The 19,018-nt window shown below is 46.3% G+C and overlaps 2 protein-coding genes across 7 annotated transcripts in view; one reads left to right on the top strand and one right to left on the bottom strand.

The window, feature by feature from the left end:
* The window catches only part of depdc5 (DEP domain containing 5, GATOR1 subcomplex subunit), a 35,551-nt gene extending 29,949 nt beyond the window's left edge, over nucleotides 1-5,602 (top strand). For all 5 annotated transcript variants that reach the window (XM_035390850.1, XM_035390852.1, XM_035390851.1 and 2 more), the window contains 5 exons: nucleotides 1,514-1,683; nucleotides 2,092-2,263; nucleotides 4,241-4,301; nucleotides 4,451-4,533; nucleotides 5,187-5,602. In XM_035390850.1, the coding sequence (XP_035246741.1) occupies nucleotides 1,514-1,683; nucleotides 2,092-2,263; nucleotides 4,241-4,301; nucleotides 4,451-4,533; nucleotides 5,187-5,485 (785 nt within the window). In that variant the 3' untranslated portion in view covers nucleotides 5,486-5,602. The remainder of the gene's footprint in view (nucleotides 1-1,513; nucleotides 1,684-2,091; nucleotides 2,264-4,240; nucleotides 4,302-4,450; nucleotides 4,534-5,186) is intronic.
* An 82-nt stretch (nucleotides 5,603-5,684) lies between these two features.
* rab36 (RAB36, member RAS oncogene family) lies at nucleotides 5,685-18,547 on the bottom strand. Of its 2 annotated transcripts, none has more exons than XM_035390854.1 (11): nucleotides 18,415-18,547; nucleotides 17,617-17,725; nucleotides 14,252-14,343; nucleotides 12,649-12,714; nucleotides 11,914-12,015; nucleotides 11,401-11,465; nucleotides 10,402-10,453; nucleotides 8,999-9,080; nucleotides 8,338-8,428; nucleotides 7,410-7,523; nucleotides 5,685-7,112 (listed from the first exon to the last, which is right to left on the bottom strand). In XM_035390854.1, exons 2-11 carry the CDS (start codon nucleotides 17,683-17,685, stop codon nucleotides 7,048-7,050), a joined length of 798 nt encoding a protein of 265 aa, XP_035246745.1. In that variant the 5' UTR covers nucleotides 17,686-17,725; nucleotides 18,415-18,547; the 3' UTR covers nucleotides 5,685-7,047. The 2 variants fall into 2 exon arrangements, with proteins under 2 accessions (XP_035246745.1, XP_035246746.1); XM_035390855.1 differs by lacking the exon at nucleotides 18,415-18,547 and adding an exon at nucleotides 17,902-18,377.
* Between the last annotated feature and the right edge of the window lie 471 nt (nucleotides 18,548-19,018).

The raw sequence follows: 19,018 nt of genomic DNA, 5'->3' as shown, positions 1-19,018 counted from the left end.
TGGGGACCCATTGTGTACGCTGGTTTTCGTTTCAGCCTAATTGCAGTGTCTAAACAGTAATGAGCTTCTAATTGCTCTTAATTAGATGCTTAACGACTAACGAATAATCCACTTTTAATATTTACCTAATGGTTTATTTTTCTGTGATGTGCTGTATGGAAAATAATTCAGTTTGAAAGAGGTGGAATTTTTCTAATTGATGAAAATAAAGACCAGTGAAATCAGTGGGGTCCTAACTGCTTAAAGTGTGGACAGCTAGTCACTGGCACTAAACTATTTCTGGAAATGGGTAAATTCAAAGATGGAGTTCAAGGTTTGAGGAAAAAATTGTATGGAAATCTGAATTGATAGAGAGATTGGCTTTAACGATAACGAGAATACATGTGTGGCCCCAGCACCGAATTTAGAAACCCGAATTAAACCCCCCCACCTTGCCTCTCACCCTCCCCCCCCCCCCCCTCCAATCAGACCCATTAATCAGTGTGGTAGCATTTATTGTAGTGCATGCATTGGTAGTGGCTGTGGTACTGTAGTGTAGTGGTGTGGGCTGTCTCTCTCTCTTGTTGTCTCTCTCTGTCTCTCTCTCTCTGTCCCTCTCTCTATCACTCTCCTTCCTAACCCCTCCCATGCAGATCACATGCAGCATTCTCACAACGTTACAGCAACGTTCAGCAGCGTTATGAGAGCGTTGTGTGTTGGCTCTTTCCGTTTTGCTTCCTTCTGCTCAAATTGCCCTCGAGATGTCTGCATGCAAACTTGTGTGTCCAAATGTGTGTGCATTTTAACAACTTTTTTTTTTTACGGAACCAAAGGTAGAGATATGAACCCTATTTTATTCAATTGAGATTTTTAAAAATTTAATTCTGAATGCAACAAAGTTCTTAAGATGCATGCACTTAGTAATTAATTTGTAAAGAAAATATAGTACATAGTTTGTTATTTATAACATAAATATTAGCCTACACAGTATTAAAATCAGAATTGCTTCCTTGTTCCTTGAAGTTGTGTTTGCTATCAAACTGTTACTCCTGAAATACGTTGTTTTAACCTTTTTCATTTTAATGATGAAAATTGTTATGGACCTTTTGGAGATTTTGTTAGTGTGCTTTCCCTTTGTCTGTTTTTTTTTTGTTTACCATGGGTAAGTAAGTGTCACAGTGTGTCTTCTAGTACAATTTGCTATTATTCTTCACATATTAAGATTACTATTTTTGAATTTAGAAAAAACAGGAATTATGGGTATTTGCAGACTGAGGATTTATACTGATTCTGTTCTCTGGACCGTAAGCTAACCAGCTAACCTCAAACTCAGACTACAAACTCATTCCTCGCGGGTATGCTGTTCTCCTCTTTTTCTTTTACTCCTTCCCCCTCTCCGCCTCACGCTCACTCGTTCCTCACACTCCTCCTTTCCTCGCTCGTTTCTCTCTCTCTCTCTCTCTCTCTCTCTCTCTCTCTCTCTCTCCTCCCCCCCCCCCCCCCCCCCCCCGCGCGTCGGCCGTGCGGTCACCAGCCGCCAGCGTGCCGGAGCAGAAGACGGTCACGCTGGACGTGGACGTGAACAACCGCAGCAACCGCACCGAGTGGTGCAGCTGCTATTACCACGGCAACTTCGCCCTCAACGCCGCCTTCGAGATCAAGCTGCACTGGATGGCCGTGACCGCCGCCGTGCTGTTCGAGATGGTGAGCGCCACGAACGCTGCTGCGTTGCTGTCGTCCATTACAGGGGACGTGTGTTCGGTTCGTTCACCTGAATCACGGTGGCCCTGTACATCCATAATAAATGGCGTGGACTGTGGGTCCCTCCAACATCTCAGACCCATTTACACACACCAGTGTGTCGTCGTTACAGATAGTAACATCCTCCGTAGAGCGTTAGTGAAAAGGTGCATTTGTTTTCCTTTGCTGCGATGTACCTGAGCTGTTCCAGTTCTCAGTAGGATCCAGACCCACCACGACACAGTTAAGGCTAATGCTAACGCTAATGCTAAGGAGACGTTATCCGAATAGGATACTATGAACAGAAGGGTGTTGTTATACATGGTGGTGGTGGTATCGCAGGCTGACGGGTACGTTTGGGCGCTCCTGCAGGTGCAAGGCTGGCACAGGAAGGCGGCGTCGTGCGGCTTCCTGCTGGTTCCTGTGCTGGAGGTGCCCTTTGCTCTGCCCTCCTATCTCTATGGCGACCCGCTGCGCGCCCAGCTTTTCATCCCCCTCAACATACAGTGCCTGCTGAGAGACGGCAGCGACAACCTGTTTGAGGGTGAGGAGCATCTGCGCACGCGTGCGCACACAGACAAATACACACACACACGCGCATGCGCGCACAGACAAATACACACACACACACGCACGCGCGCACAGACAAATACAAATACACACACACACGCACACGCACGCGTGCGCACACAGACAAATACACACACACACACGCATGTGCGCAGACAAATACACACACACACGCGTGCGCGCACAGACAAATACACACACACACACACGCATGCGCGCACAGACAAATACACACACACACACACACACGCACGCACGCACAGACAAATACACACACACGCACGCATGCGCGCACAGACAAATACACACACACACACACACACACGCGTGCTCGCACAGACAAATACACACACACACACACACACACGCATGCGCGCCCAGACAAATACACACATGCACACACACACGCACGCATGCGCGCCCAGACAAATACACACACACACACACACGCATGCGCGCACAGACAATTACACACACACACACACGCACGCATGCGCACACAGACAAATACACACACACACACGCACGCATGCGCACACAGACAAATACACACACACACACACACGCATGCGTGCACAGACAAATACACACATGCACACGCGCATGCGCGCACAGACAAATACACACACACACACACACGCACGCATGCGTGCACACACAAATACACACACACGCACGCATGCGCGCACAGACAAATACACACACACACACACGCACGCATGCGCGCACAGACAAATACACACACACACACGCGCGCATGCGCGCACAGACAAATACACATGCGTGCGCACGCACGCATCGCACACACACGCACGCATCGCACACAAACACACAGGCACCGCACACAAACATATATGCACACACATATGCACATGCGCAAACGCACACACAGACACTCACATGTACACACACACATGCGCACACACTCTACGTAGGCCTGTTTTTCTGGTCTGTCACTGAGTCTTGGTAGAACTTCCTCATGAAGTGTTGTGGAGTGTTCATTAGGAGTCATCCAGTCGCTTTACCCTCACTGATGACAGGTGAGTGAAGACGAGGATGCATGCATGCATTTAAGCCTCCATGTCCGCATCAGCTTTACCAGCCCCAGAATGTGATTGGTTATCTTGTCATCTGGATTCTTGGTTCTTACTCAAAACTACTAATTCACATTGACAAAACAGAATTATGAAAGGTTCTGACTTTTACATGCTAGAACTACTAAATAATCATGGAATGGTGTTATGAATTCAGTTTTTGACATTTTTTATTGATTCAGAAAACAAATGAAGCATTAGCCCACAGCTTCTTACATTTTTTATTACACCATATTGGAGAAACACTTCTGAAGTTTTATGAATGATATGAAAGATTGGAGGACAGACTGGATTTTCTGATTCTGCTCTCTGAGTTTGCGTTCTGTCGTGATAGAGGGAGGAAATAAATCACACTAATTTAGTAGACCTTTTGCTGGATTTTCACAAGATAAGCCCTAAACAAACTCAATGGTGATAGATGAGGCAGACAAAAGAGCTTCCTGGCTGAAATCCAAATGTAATTATTTAATACTCTTCAACTGAGAGAAATGAATGTAGAAAGTCATACATTTCCTCTAAGCCTTTTTTTGTTGTATTTTCTTTTGCTGTCCAAAGTGGGTGATTTCAGGAAGTTAAAAAAAAAAAATCTTTAACATATTCAGTCATTAATCTTCCTTCTTCCTTCACATGACAGGGTTTTCTCTTTATGCCTTTTCATTACAATGTTCAGGCTGCCCGTGTAATGTAAACACTCAGCCATCTCTTTCAGAGTGCATCCTGCCTGAATTCAGTGTGTATGTGTGTGTGCGTGCAGGTGTGAGTGTGTGTGTGTGTGCGTTTGCATGTGTGTGTCTGCGTGCGCGTGCTTGCTCTTCTGATGTACTCTTGCATTAAGGACCCCTGTGTCACCCTGTCAGGCTTCGAACCCGAGACGTACTGGGACAGAATGCAGCTGTTCCAGGAATCCATACTGTACAGGTGAGCGCGGATCCAAACGGGTAAATGTGGGCACCTGCCCAGTAGCGCCACCGAGAGGGGAGAACAGCGTTTGCGGAGGACACAGCAGTGATAAAGACCTCAGCAGCAGCAGTGTTTGTTAACCCTTCCCCCCCTCCCCCCTTTCTCAGGTTCGGCTTCGTTCAGGATAAGTTCTCAGCCTCAGCTTTCAATTTCCCCTCTGAGAACAAGCCGCAGTACATCCATGTGACAGGTGCGTGTTCGCTGTTCCTCTTTTCACTGTTTTCCTTGATTATTGGGGTAGTAGATGTTTCTATTTTAGAATGAAGAAAGTCTGAAAAGCAAGTAGGAATCACATCCCTGTTCTTGTCAGTGGTAACCCTTCTGTTCTGTTGCTGCCTCTTGTGGAGTTGTTTGTTCGCATTGCGATGCAGTTAAAATCACACAGCTAATTCAGTTCTTCACTGAAGTTAACAAAACCCCCGTACTCTCACACAAAGGAGGTCAACATTATTGAACAACTTTGTAAATTTGTGAAACTTTGTCATTCCTTTTTTGTGACCATACCATGGTTCCCTTATTCTCTCCCTCCCTTTCTGTCTTCCTCCTCATCTCTCTAACCTCCCCCATCCCACTCTCCTCTTTCCCTCCCTTTTTCCATTCCCCCTCCCTCTCATCATCTCTCCTCTATCTCTCCCTCTCTCTACCTTTTGTTTCTATTCTCTCCCTCTCGTTCTCTCCTCTCCCCCTGCTCATTCTCTCTCCCTCTCCTTCCCCCCTCCCACTCCCTCCCTCTCCCTTCTTCCCCTTCTCCTCTCCCTCCCTCCCCCCTCCCTCCCACCCTCCCTCTCCATCCTCCCTTCCTCCCTCCCTCTCTCCATCCACCCCCTCCCCCCCTCCCCTCAGGCACGGTCTTCCTGCAGCTGCCCTACTCCAAGCGTAAGTACTCCAGCGGGCAGCAGCGCAGGCGGAGGAACTCCACCACCTCGGCCAATCAGAGCCTGTTCGGGCCGGACGAGCAGGTGGGCTACAGCTGGGCCTACAACACCATGCTGACCAAGGCGTGGCGCACGGGCGTGCTGGGCGACGAGCGGCTGGCCGACCGGCTGCTGCGCGACTTCACCGACTTCTGCGCCAACAAGGACGGCCGCCTCGCTGCCTTCTGGGACGGCTGCCTGGAGAAGATGAACGCCAGCGCCCCCTGAAGGCCGGGCTCTGCCAAGCGCCACCGAGGAACTGAGAAACTGCTGCACTGTGGGCCACTCCCACCCCCCACCCCCCGACCACCCAAGTCATGTGAATAAATATGAAGGTTAATTTATTCAGCTGCTGGTTTGAGTGTCTAAATATTTTTATATGTCCAGGATATAATGGTGTGATATAATTTCTTAACAAAAAAGGCAACTGATTGAGATTACGTACAGACTGGTGCCAACACCCAAAGACGAGCGACACTACTGTGAGTGAGTTACTGTGAAGCTGCACTTCTGTGTGAAGGAAATCTTTATGAAGGCGTGGCTTCTTTCTTCTTTTCCTATTTTAAATTTAATCTGTACAAGATTAATCTGTGATTTTATTTTCCCCGCATTTGGGTTCGTTGTGTTTTTTTTAGTAAATGTCTCTTTGCTTCTCCACCTCTTCTCCTGATTGCATTTTGAGCAGCACTCTGTGCTGCAGCCTCTGCAGTTGATTGGCGGGCGTGTAGATGTGATCGCGCTCCCATCCGAATGCCGTGTCAGCCGCTGCTGATCACAGCTCGGCTCGCGGGTCGGACGCACAGACGTGAGTCAGAGGAAGGCACTTTGTGTGTCATCACAACAGCAGAAGTAAAGAGGCTCCACCAATCACAAAGTAGGTTGGAACAACCAGTAGAACATTGGCAATGGGAGTAAATTACAATGGAAAATAATACACTCATGTTCAGACTATGGTTCGTGGGTTTTCCTGACTGCAGTTCAGTTTAGGTGGGTATTGGTTACTGTCCACATCTTCGTATAAAACGTGGGAGAAACAAAATTCAGCCGATCCTAAAAACAGCCTGTTGTGACCTCTATGCTCGGGGTGTGAGTGTGCACGTAGCAGAATTCATAAATATTTATGTATATCGGACATTTTTTTAATTATATGCATATTTAAAAATATTCCACTTTGCAAATGTGCATACACAAAATTGCTTGATGTGTTAAAGGAACTATCACCATGATTAATACTAGAACCCCCCCCCCCCCAGCAGGGGTGAAAATACTGCCTAAATGTCCTCCCCATAAATCGGGGATCTCAAATTCAAATCCTGGAGAGCCACAGCATCTGCCAGGTTTTAACTTTGAGTTAAACTTCGAAGGACTGGAGTTAAACCTGCAGACACTGCGGCCCTCCAGGACTGGAGTCAAACCTGCAGGCACTGCGGCCTTCCAGGACTGGAGTTAAACCTGCAGGCACTGCGGCCCTCCAGGACTGGAGTTAAACCTGCAGGCACTGCGGCCCTCCAGGACTGGAGTTAAACCTGCAGGCACTGCGCCCTCCAGGACTGCAGTTTGGGACTGTCCCCGCTGGCTTCCCCTCCAGATGGGCGGCAGTTTGGCTGGTGGAGCCGCAGGGCTGGCGAGTCACATGATCGAGTATAAAACGGTTGGAGTTTTTCAGCTTTTGGATCCAGATCTGGCGCAGAGCTGAGGTGCGCTGCGGGGCAGGGTGCACGCGAGCCGATTGGTCCGCGGGTCAGGCCCCACCCTCGCCCCTCCTCCTCCTCCCTGCTCCGCAGCTCTCTCTAACAGCAGGATAGCCTCTTCTCATCTGCAGCCTGCGGGTCCTTGGCTGTGTCACGGTCGATCTCTGAAACGGGACGGAGGTGAGAGAACCCCTGTGACTCGCACGCTGCCCTCCCTCACAGAGCGTTACAGACAGACTCTGTCCACCAGTGGCCCAGCGTCCAGCTCCCTGTTCTTTAACTCAGGTCCTGGAGAGCTGCCAGGTGTGGCCAGTCTTCCCCCCCCCCCCCCCCCCCCCCCCCCCCCCCAATTGGGCATTCCATTATTTGGGAGGGGGCATTTAAAATACGTAATAAACTTCTTTAGTTGAGCAGCTAAGTGACAGAGAATACATCCCTCCCGCCCGTTCCCCTGTACTTACTGATGAGGTCACTGGATCCGATGTGAGAGGGAGCCCCTCCCTGCAGGGCCTGCAGCATGCTGTCCTCGAACGCCAGCGCCGCCACGCGGAAGAAGCACTCCCGCACGTTCTCCCCTGAGGAAGCGTACGCCACTGTCACTGTCTGCCCTACACGTGCACACGGCTGCAGACTGCAGCAGCACTCTGCACATGCATGAGTAAACACATGCACAGACTGCAACAGCACTCTGCACATGCATGAGTAAACACATGCACAGACTACTGCAGACTGCAACAGCACTCTGCACATGCATGAGTAAACACACGCACAGATAACTGCAGACTGCAACAGCACACTGCACATGCGTGACTAAACACATGCACAGACTGCAACAGCACACTGCACATGCATGACTAAACACATGCACAGACTGCAACAGCACACTGCACATGCATGACTAAACACATGCACAGACTGCAACAGCACACTGCACATGCATGACTAAACATATGCACAGACTACTGCAGACTGCAACAGCACACTGCACATACAAGAGTAAACACATGCACAGACTACTGCAGACTGCAAAAGCACACTGCACATGCATGACTAAACATATGCACAGACTACTGCAGACTGCAACAGCACACTGCACATACAAGAGTAAACACATGCACAGACTACTGCAGACTGCAAAAGCACACTGCACATGCATGACTAAACACATGCACAGACTAATGCAGACTGCAACAGCACACTGCACATGCATGACTAAACACATGCATAAATGCACACACACACACACACAGCTACAGGCTCCAGCTCAAAGCTGCATCCTCTGAGATTCATCCTCACGCCTGGATTGGCATCCTCTTAAAAGATGCAGCATCATTAGGGACAGGCTGGAGGGCAGCGGTGTGAACGGGTCAGAACACGCCTCTACCTTACCCGTTTTGGACGAGACGGACCAGAACTCTGCCCGCATGTCGGCCGCCATCTTGATGGCATCTCTCTCGGTCCTCTGGCATTCCGCGGGCGCCTGGGAACGGAGGGGATGCGGGGAGGTCATGAGGAGCACGGCACAGACCTGGCAACCCAACTGTAAGTACTGTTTTAGCTTGTGTGCAATTCAACATATGCTTTATACCCCCTGTACCGCCAACACAGCAACAAGCATTTTTATTGTGATTTGCATTTTTGCTCATCCCTGATTGCCACCTGTTAAAATAAAAACACCTGTAAGCACCTTTTTCAATTCTGGGATTTGTTTTAATGCACTGACAGCGCTTATTGGGCTCAATGTGCCATAACTGAATAACTTTGAATTTGTTTCAAAACCCCACGTAACAAAACCGTAATTCTGTGGTACCTCGAACACAATACTGAAACATGAAACGTAGAAGAATACCTTTTTGATTTTGTTATAAATTTTTTAATGTTTTTGTAAATAGCCTTCTAGATGCCTCCTATTTGACCAATCTGTTTGCATTGACGTTAAGTGTGGTTTTAAGGTTTGAGTGCTTTAATTCCTGAGACCGTTTGATGTTTGTGGGCGTGGTCCCGAGAGTGTATTTTTACGGTGTTTGTGCACGCGCTCTGAAAGCCTCACCAGCAAGTCTTTCTTGGTGCCGATGAGGAAGATGCTGCAGGACCGCGGGTCGTTCTCCTTCATCGCCTCCACCAGCCACTGCCTGAGGAAGAGGAGGAGGAGACACAAGACAGGAAGTACTTTTCAGCAGCTCTCTAAACCCTGCCAGGGCTCCTGGCTACAGGTACATGAACAGAAGCAAAGGGATTCACACGGCGCATGCTTGACTGCAAACCGCCTGAAACCACAGAGGAAGGTGCAACACTGACGTGGCTGGTGAGTACGACTGGCCAATCCGAACTGAGATAAAAAAACGGCATCAAAAAAAACGTTTTGAAAAGCTGATAAACAGCAAGTGCTGTTCTCAGACAGGACAGCCGGTGGGGGTTTGAGATCACCTTATCAACATTATAGGATGCACCGCTGCCATGCTATTGTGGACCACCAGGGGGTAGCGATGTAACCGTGTTCCTTTCTGAAAAGAAGCCCTCTGCACGTCGAACAGGACACAAGCTTTTCTGTTTTGCACTATGAGCTTGTGTCAGCCACAATGGAATCACGCTTTCCCGATCTGAATAATGCCCGTAATGGTAAACAAGACGGCATTGCATTCCACATTTACGAACACAGCACTCCTTTTCAGCTCGAAGCGGAGTTAACGGACGGACGTTCGGCCGCGGCTGTAGAGAAATATCTCCAGCTGAAGAGACAAGCCGACCCACAGGCCTATAGAGGGGTCCTTCATGAGCAGAGTTAGCGAATAAAAGGTGCCGTCTGCAGCCGGCGAGACAACCACGCCTCTCTCTCTGCGCACGCTAGCTAGCTAGCTAACTCCCACGACCGGCCAGCGTGAATCATCCTCCCCTGACCCAGTGTCTGGGTGACTGGACATGAAAATGTTAATATTTACCTGTCATTTAGGATGAAAACAAGGTAATATTGGACAGTTTTAGTGTGCTCCCGCTTTAAAACAGTACCTTGTATTGCTCTGAAATAAAATTCAACAGAAGAAACTCAAGCCTTGTACCCCTACCGTACATTGCCATGCACAGTTTATGCTATGTTTTTCAAAATATATATATGTATTAAAGGACATAAAACGGACAATGTATGCAGTAGTGCTGTGATCTGATCAGTTTCAAAAACATTTTTTATAGGACATAATATCTTGACAACTTGTACAATAGTAATAGCAGAATATAACATTTTGTTTAGTGTTTGCTTGTACAGTGCTGGTTCCGTATACAAAGTAAAAACATTCTTAAATGACCCAGGCATTTTCTTCTCTTTCCCCGCTCTGCCTCTCTTTCACCGATTAGGACAAACGCACCCAAACGTTTAACGGGCAGAGGGACCGGGTCCAGCCGACTGACCGCACCACGCCGTGCGGTGGACAGCACACCCTCCCCTCCCCCCCCACTCACCGCGTGTGCTCCAGAGTCCGGATGTCGGCCAGATCGAAGACGATGATTATCACTGCAGGAGAACAGAGCACAGCAGAGACGTCTGAGGGTCAGGCAGAAGCACATCATCACAGATTCCGCCATTTTACTCTCTTCCACTTAAGCCTTCTTACTGAATTCAATTCTATCAAACAGCTGATTACAAACAGTGTGAAAACTGCTCCCGCAGTTTAATAAAAGGTGAGGAAGAATTCACCTACACCAACATCTCCACCGTATATTCATTTGTGATTGACCAAAAACAGTCACAAGTTCTACCAGTGGACCGCGACTCACGCAGAGGACACTGCTACTAAAGATAATGTATGGTAAAAATGGCTATGACAAGGAGATTAATGTGAAAATTCACCCAAAAACAAAAGATGGTATTTTTATGACAAACAATAATACAAACACCCAAGGCATAATATGTGTACAACCCTGCTGTATAAATTACACGTTAATTTCCCCTGATGATGTTGTTGGGAAGAACTCCCATCCTCTTTAATATGAAACCGTTGTGTACTGTACACTATTTTGGGAATGTGTCATTATCTGTGAGATACCTAACTCAAACTTTTGTGGGTGCCTGTCAGTCATTCAAGCCAAGACGGTGTGTCAATACAACATTCCTATTTTTTCTATCTTCTTGAAAGGCGGCCATTTCCATTTGTCTGCGAGATGTTGGAGAAGTGCATGATGGGAATTTAATTACAAGTCAGAAGACCGGTTCTGCTGAGCACAGGTGAATTAAAAAAATACATGTTGTACAACAACGGAAACTAAGTGGTCAGATTGCTACCACAGTAAACAGACGTACCAACACACATACACTAAACTAAATGGGAGATTTTTTTCTTTGAAGAAGATGGGGAGGAAAGGGAACAAGGAGACTATGAAAAGAGGGAGAGCAGGAAAGCAGAGGGTATGGACAGAACGTGAGCGGAGATGGGGAGGGAGGGAAGAGGAGTTTTCTCTCACCCTGAGCTCCTCTGTAGTAGGTGGAGGCGATGCATTTGAATTTCTCCTGGCCAGCTGTGTCCCAGCTGCAGGTACACAGAGACGCTACGCATTTCACACACGTGCACAAATAACCCATTCGCATGCATTCACATCCAGCTAGCCAAATAGCCAAATAACCTCTTTCAAGTGCATTTATCTTAGTGAACAGGGCCCATTTACAATGTAGCTAGAAAGTTGTGGTTTGGTTGTGATGCTTAAAAAAACCCCACAAATGTAAAAACCAACTATATTGTTATTCACCACAACCATACACATCCACAGTATTGTTGTTATTATTACAACTATGACTAATAGTAGTACTAGTAGTAATAACGTCTGCTGCGACACTGTAAAAAAGTTGTAAAGACATTTTGTACAGTTACTGTGACAGACTAAATTTTCTGTAATGCAATGCAGTGTATAACGGACAATGTGCCTTGTTATTATGGCTATGACAACAATAAGCAGAACTGAAGTCAAAGGTGTGCTTACATCTGTAGAGAGTAGGGAACCCCCAACAGCTCAAACCTCTCGATCTCAAAGTCCACGCCGATGGTGGCCTTGTAGTCCCTGTCGAATAGGTCCTTACAGAACCTGTGCAGGGGGGAGGACAATGCTAAGAGAGGGGGTAGTACAGCGCCACCGCAGCGCCATGTATATATATATATCTATATATATGCCCAAATCTGTGCCTAATACAGATTATGCAGTCCCTTCAGTCCTTAACAGTCACAGGGGATATATGGCCTACTACCTCTACTACTCAATAATCGTAAACTTCATTCATTTAGTGCCACATTATAATATCTATTATCTAACCCTACTAAGTGTCTCTGGGATTTATAGCTGATGTGATTTGTAAAACACTCAGTTTATCCAACACAATTAATGGCATTCTTATATGAAGCCACATCATATCTGAAGTGGATATGTCTGGTGAAACAGCTTGCTGTTGCAGTTCATTTTTCTGACCAGATGTACATTCAAGTGTTTACAATGCATCTATATTGAAGTGTAGAGACACTGAAGTGTGCGTGTGTGTGTGTGCGCGCGCGTGTGTATCTGTGTGCGCGCGTGTGTGTGTCTGTGTGTGCGTGTGTGCATGCAATTTCTTTTTTGTCTGCACTAATTGGTTTCTAACAAGACAGCAAATGCTCCCCATGACCATTACTTTTGCTAATTGCACTTGGAGGTGTGGAATTCAGCTCTTTCTCTGTTGCACTGTACCTGTTAATTAGACACGTCTTGCCGACGTACAGGTCTCCCACCACCACCACCTTCGACATTTTCATTCTTAATGGAGCAAAACAGAGAGGACAGAAAACGTTCAGTTTTTCAGCGTACAAAGCTGTCCTTACTTTTCTTTAAATAAGAAACTGAAGAATAAAATTCACTATACTGTGTATACATCGCTCACTTGTTAGACTGCATCTTAACAAAAGTCTCCAAAAATCAATGAATAAAACTGTGGAAGTGATATGCTGTTTCAAAAATGGCTTTTTAAATTACTGCAGAAATGCATTAAAAATATTTCAGTAAACATAACGATCCCGTGAATGAGAAGTCAAATAAGTTCACATTCTCTGTTCCTTAGGCAGGGTAGAAGGTTTGTGCTTCTGAGAAAATTCCAGGGCAACTCCACCCAAACATTATATTATCGTACAGTACGTTCTGTATTGCCCTCAGAATAATTTGGGTGTCCTGTGTCAGAACCAAACACTTAATCTGGATCTGTACATCTGTATCTAGAGTCTGTTGCCTCTGAGCTGAAGCACAGCACACAGAAGAGTTTGTACAGAGACTACAAAATAAGAAGTTCTGCTGTGACCTTTGGTGCAGGTAGACGTACAGTACGTATCCTTTGTGGGTATTTGCTAATTATTTGAATTCCACACAATCTTTACGCAGCTGGGGTGACACTGAAGTGAGGTGACATGGAAAACCAAAGTAACATTTTGAGGACACTGGGAATGATCCGCTGGCTGAATGGTGCCACAGTCCTGTCCAGTCCCCACCCTCCCCCCCCCCCCCCGCACAGTGATTTGATTAGATTCCCGGTGAAGAAATAAAGGGGAGGCCTGTGTGCGGCGTCGTTCCATGAAAACATCCCATGAGCTGTAATTTCATTCCGCTGCAGACGTCCACAGACAGGAGCGTCACGCTGTCCGTGAGAGGCGAGTCTACCCGAGTCCGCACGCCAAAGTCGGACCGTGGCTGAGAAAACTAACCACCTGACACTGCCTTTAACATACAGACCATATAGCTGTGACTGTGACCACCAGTTTATTATACATTGAACCATGTACAGCTGTGACTGTGACCACCAGTTTATTATACACTGAACCATGTACAGCTGTGACTGTGACCCCTAGTTTATCATACATTGAACCATGTACAGCTGTGACTGTGACCACTAGTTTATAATGCATAGGAACCGTATGCATCTATGACTGTGACCACTTGCTAATGATGCAAAGGAACCGTATACATCAGGGATACTGAAATCTGGCCCTCGAAGACCAGTAGTATGGTTGCTTTTCTTTGCTAACCAACAGTGAGTTGATTGATTAATGCGACTGTTTGCCCACAGATTTAAGTCACTTGATGGTATACTCCCCGGTGTAAATCAGTCCTGATTGGTTAGAGGGGAAGAATGAAAAGCGGCAGTACTACTGGTGTGGAGGGCCAGATGTGAGTATCCCTGCTGGTGAACACATACAGCTGTAGCCACTGTGCTAATGGTACACTGAGTCTCCAGCTCCAGCTCGCCGGGGGGGGGGGGGGGGGGGGGGGGGGGGGGGGGGGGGGGAGAGAGAGGCCGGAGACTCACCCCAGGCTCCAGGGGGCCCGTTCCTTGCAGGCGGTCTTCACCCGGACGTGCCAGTGATCCTTGGTCTGCAGACAGGACTGAGGGGTGTACCACTGCAAACACACAGGCGCACAGTCACACACGCAGAGACGCTGTGGGGCCGGGTACGACCGTGCGGTGAGCAAACGGCAATAAAACGTGCGGTTAATCGTCACGGTGACCTATCGGTTAACCGACAGGGCGAACCCACGGTTAATCGTCACGGTGACCGAGCACCGCTCAACAGTCTAGACAAGCTCTTACTGCACAGCTGGGAGCACATTAGAGGGGCAGCAGCCTTCAGAGGAAGCATCGTTTCAAAATGCATTAGCCAATTCTGAGACAGTGATGTTGGCAACATGATGAAAAGTTAGAACCTTTAGCCTCATCTTCAATTCAAAAGCGCTGTGTGCACATATTAAACGAAAGCAATGGCCTAATGATTCTGGAGAATAGCCTATTCATCAATAAACATCAATAAACCAATGAAATGTGTTGAAGTATTCATAACCTTACTTCTGTTCCATATCTGGTAAATATCCTCACATAAAACATTTAAAGGGCACTTGGGATTGTTCTTGTACCACAAAATTATCATTTAGCATCTGTGTAAAATATGATTGGAGCTGGGGCCCCAATTTCAGTTGGAATAGGCCAAGAATTATATATATGCATCCATCCTGCCAAACAGAACCAGACACTTTCCCTTGATTATTATTATTATTATTATTATTTATCTTTTCATAGAATCAACCTACGCAGCAAAATGTTCAGTGTTAAATCAACACTGATAAGAGTGCATTTTACGCTGACACACTACACATTTTGTGAAGCTTCCATCCATTCTGGTCTCATATAAGCTCATTTACAGTTGAATTAATTAAAAAGAAACACAGGAATCAGACCACAGACCTACAAACGTGCATAGAGACAGATTGCCACAAGTGTCCAACATTGTTCTTAAAATGTTTTCAATGTTCACACACCATTGTGTTCCCATCTCTTACATTCTGGTGTTTAGTCATCGATCGTCTGTGGAACTGACAGCCTACAAAACCGAGGGTCTGTTCTATGCTTGATAGAGGAAACTGGTTAATGTATAAAACCCTGGCAGACTTAAGAGAAGAATGCAGCCTTTAGGATTTGAATCCCATCTGGCCAAGAGTAAGTGTCCCAGACCTGCTGTCAGCAGTTTCTTGCAGTTCCACTTGTTATTTTTTTGTTATTTCTTTTAACGAAGAGAAATAAAAAGAACATGCGCCACATTTTTGTCTGTGTCAGGGCAAACCGATTGACTGCTCATGTGTGCATTGCATAGCCCGCACAGGCTACATGTAGTAAGACTCAGCATTCCGGTACAAAATGGCCACCCCCCATGCATCACCAAGGTGGACATTAGTAGGTAGTAGGTCAGGTGACTTTGCCCCCTTTGTGGTAAAGCAGTGAACATGCAAGTGACTTTACATTTTATGCCACGCTTTCAAAAAATTTTAACTGCTCATCTGGCTTCAGGAAAAGATTTTTAGTCGTAGAACTGACACAGCACAGATTGTGAAACTTGGATGTCATCTTTGTGGAAGTGAACCAAAAACCAGTTTGGGCCTGAATTAGTACCTGACCCACATCTTACAAATGTCTGTTAGGGATTAAGGTTCCATGGAGATTGGTTTTGGGGTACACTAGTAAAAAAAAAAAACACACCACTCCAGCTGTCCCATGAGCAAGAACACACAAATCAGGTGTGCTACACTGGGAGAAAATAGGACTTCAAAGTTTAAACTAAAATGCCAAACTCTACTCTTTCAATGCAATACTACAGAACATTCTGGAAGAATGACAGCATACCCCCTCCCCCCACCCCTGTCAGAATCTGATTAGTGCAGTCCGGTGATCTCACAGTCATACGGCCAACCGTGCTCCTCTCTGTGAAGGCAGGTCACACATTTTCAATAAGCGGCTCATTCCTACCAACCTCCGCCTCCAAATCTGGATCCAGTCTACACGTCTCTGAGTCACGCCTGCCTCTGGCTCCTAAAGCAAAATGTGCAGCCTTCTGTCTGATATAGGCTACACATGGTGGGAACATTCTGGATGGATGACAGCAAGGGTGGAGTGCAAGTGGAGGTGTTAAACCCAGAACAAACACTCAAAATGTAATGTTTGTGAAGCCAACAGGCATGTTTTTTTGCATCACCTTGTGTCTCTACGCCAATAAGAACATAGCTGTTGCTCAAGGAAAGCAAAAAAGAAAATAAACATAACAGAAGACTGCAATATTACAGATATAAGAGCCAAAGAAATGTCCAGGCTTCAGACACTTGGCTGAGCAACTACAAAAAAGTTTAGGCTAGTTATTTTTTGAAAACCCAAATTAGACCATTAGACTTGACCCCACTGAACTTCTGGAAATTTCCAGCTTTCAGAGGGTGTCCTGTTATGACCCCTGTCATTTGAGTCAATCATTAAAATGAACGAATGCAAAAAATATTACAGTGTGCATTCTCTGCATATATTCTGTGTGGAGACCAATCAGACGGCCATTCGTTTTCCTGAGTACATCCCTCAACCAATGGATCTGTCAGGTACAGCCTGGTAAACTGTGGAACCTGAGGCACCTTGGTTACAGGCCAAGGTTCAAGCTCCTCATTAAAAGTGGGGTTGCCATGGCAGTGTGGAGCAGTTTTTGGCACTATCAGCACCAGTGTTCTAGCACAGTACTACCGTGTGCACAGTAGATAGCTGCTGTTAGCAACTGTGGTGACACAGTGAGCTAGTTTGCATGTTTATCAGAGAATTTCACAGCAGCACCAAACAAAATTAAATACCTTTGTGTGCCATTAGCTGTTGGAAGTGTTGCATAATGTATGGGTCACCTGTTATCACATACACTTAAGCAGATGGGCAGCAAGGTGTGCCCAACACCTAATTAACCAAGGGAGCGCCACACCTGGTCATTTCTAGAGTTGAAAGTGTGTTGTGGTGGGCTAGAAGGTGATCACCTAGCAACGGCAGCCACGGGTGGGACTTCAAATTTCCACCAACGCTAACAAATGTCACAAAATTATGCTAAAAACCCTAGGCGATTCACCTGTATAGCTCATGTCATTATTGCACTTTTTTCGATGAATGAATTTTAAATACCAGATCAAGTACCTTGCCCTCAAGGGTAAAAGAGCAGGGGTCCCAACTGGGAATGTATCTGGTGACCTCTGAGGTCCAACAAGCCCTGTTCCCTGACCTTCAGCCCTATATAGGCTAACTGGCACTGACTGTTTCACTACAAGCTTGCGCATGCCTTTCAGTAGCAGTTCCAGTTCCCATTGCAGAGCAATGCTGGCCTTACCTACCTTAGGAAACTTGGATATGACCCTGTCTCTGCTTACTGGCACAGAGAACTGCATCTTTCCATTCTCCATCTCTTGTTTGCTAATGCGTATGCGCTTGCTACCTTGGCGCCTGCGGACAAAACAGATGGCATTTTAAGACAGAAGCAGCAAACTGATCGCAGCTTGCCACACATCCTTCAGTACCATCACCATGCACACCATAGACAGACTGTAGAAAAATTGGTGCCCACACGCCCCGTACGCTCTCGCTGTTGTACCAGACTTCCATCCCGTGCCAACACATACCGTGCTTTCGTTCTCTTCGTTTTTAAATAGTCAGAGAGGAATGGTGGGATGCTTAAGCTGATAACTGGACAGTGGTGGACTAATGATCTAACGCGACCAGTCCATCGGTATAATACTCACGAAAACAAATTACATCTAATTAATAGACGGTTAGCTAACATTCCGAACACGAGTTCGCACTGGCGAGCTATCTACATACCTTAGACTAGTCTAGACTAGTACTAGCTAATGTACTGTGTTCCGAAATTATGCAGTTGTACCGTTAAACAAAGTTCACTGAAACATGCGATTTTTTTCGCCTGTATGACAACTAGTAATTTGTATTTTAAACTATACTGTAGCTACCATTACAAACATCAGCAAGAATTAAGTGTAAGTTACGAGCGACGAGCAAATCGACATGTTTGATGATGCTTGGGTAAGCACTGATTCGGTTATTAGACTATCTTGCTTGAAACCTCGTCCTCTGTCTGAAGATACCGTTTATCAAACTCAAGTGATTAGAGTACTTACTATCGTGTGTCACTCAGCCGCGTTTTCAGTGCGAAAGTCCAACTAAAAACGAATTTGTCGCTTGTCTGCTAACAAGCTAGCCAGCAAAGCAAGCTCTCTTGTCCTGCAAAGTGTGCATCGGATTCAGTCAGAATCTCCATGGCAACCGAGCAGGTCGGTCCAACGTGCCACGTGACAAGAGTGAAACATTTGACATTCAAGATGGGGGATTTTGTATTCTACAGTTTTAGCCACTATACCAAAGTAAGCATTTATCGTATGCAAAGCAAGTGTTTGGTTTTGCACATTGTGTTTACTTTAAACAACCAATTTACTTGTTCGCATATGGCGTTTAAACGGGCGACAAGTTTGATGACAATTTCGCACTGTATTCGACAGCGATTAAAACATTGCAAGGATGTTCGCTAAGTATATAATAAAATGTGCAATCTCATTTTGCTTGATCGTGACCGCTTTGACACGCCACAGAGCAGATTTAATTATTCCAACAAAGTTAGATGATTAACAATGGGGACAGATTTTAGAGTAGGTAATAAATAGCGACGCCAATAGAAACCTGTGGGGAGCCCACACTGAGCTCTATGTTCGCATACGATCTAGATCG

This window comes from Anguilla anguilla, chromosome 14 (genome assembly GCF_013347855.1).
Source record: "Anguilla anguilla isolate fAngAng1 chromosome 14, fAngAng1.pri, whole genome shotgun sequence".
NCBI lineage: Eukaryota > Metazoa > Chordata > Actinopteri > Anguilliformes > Anguillidae > Anguilla > Anguilla anguilla.
This window is presented reverse-complemented; position numbering and strand designations above follow the sequence as displayed.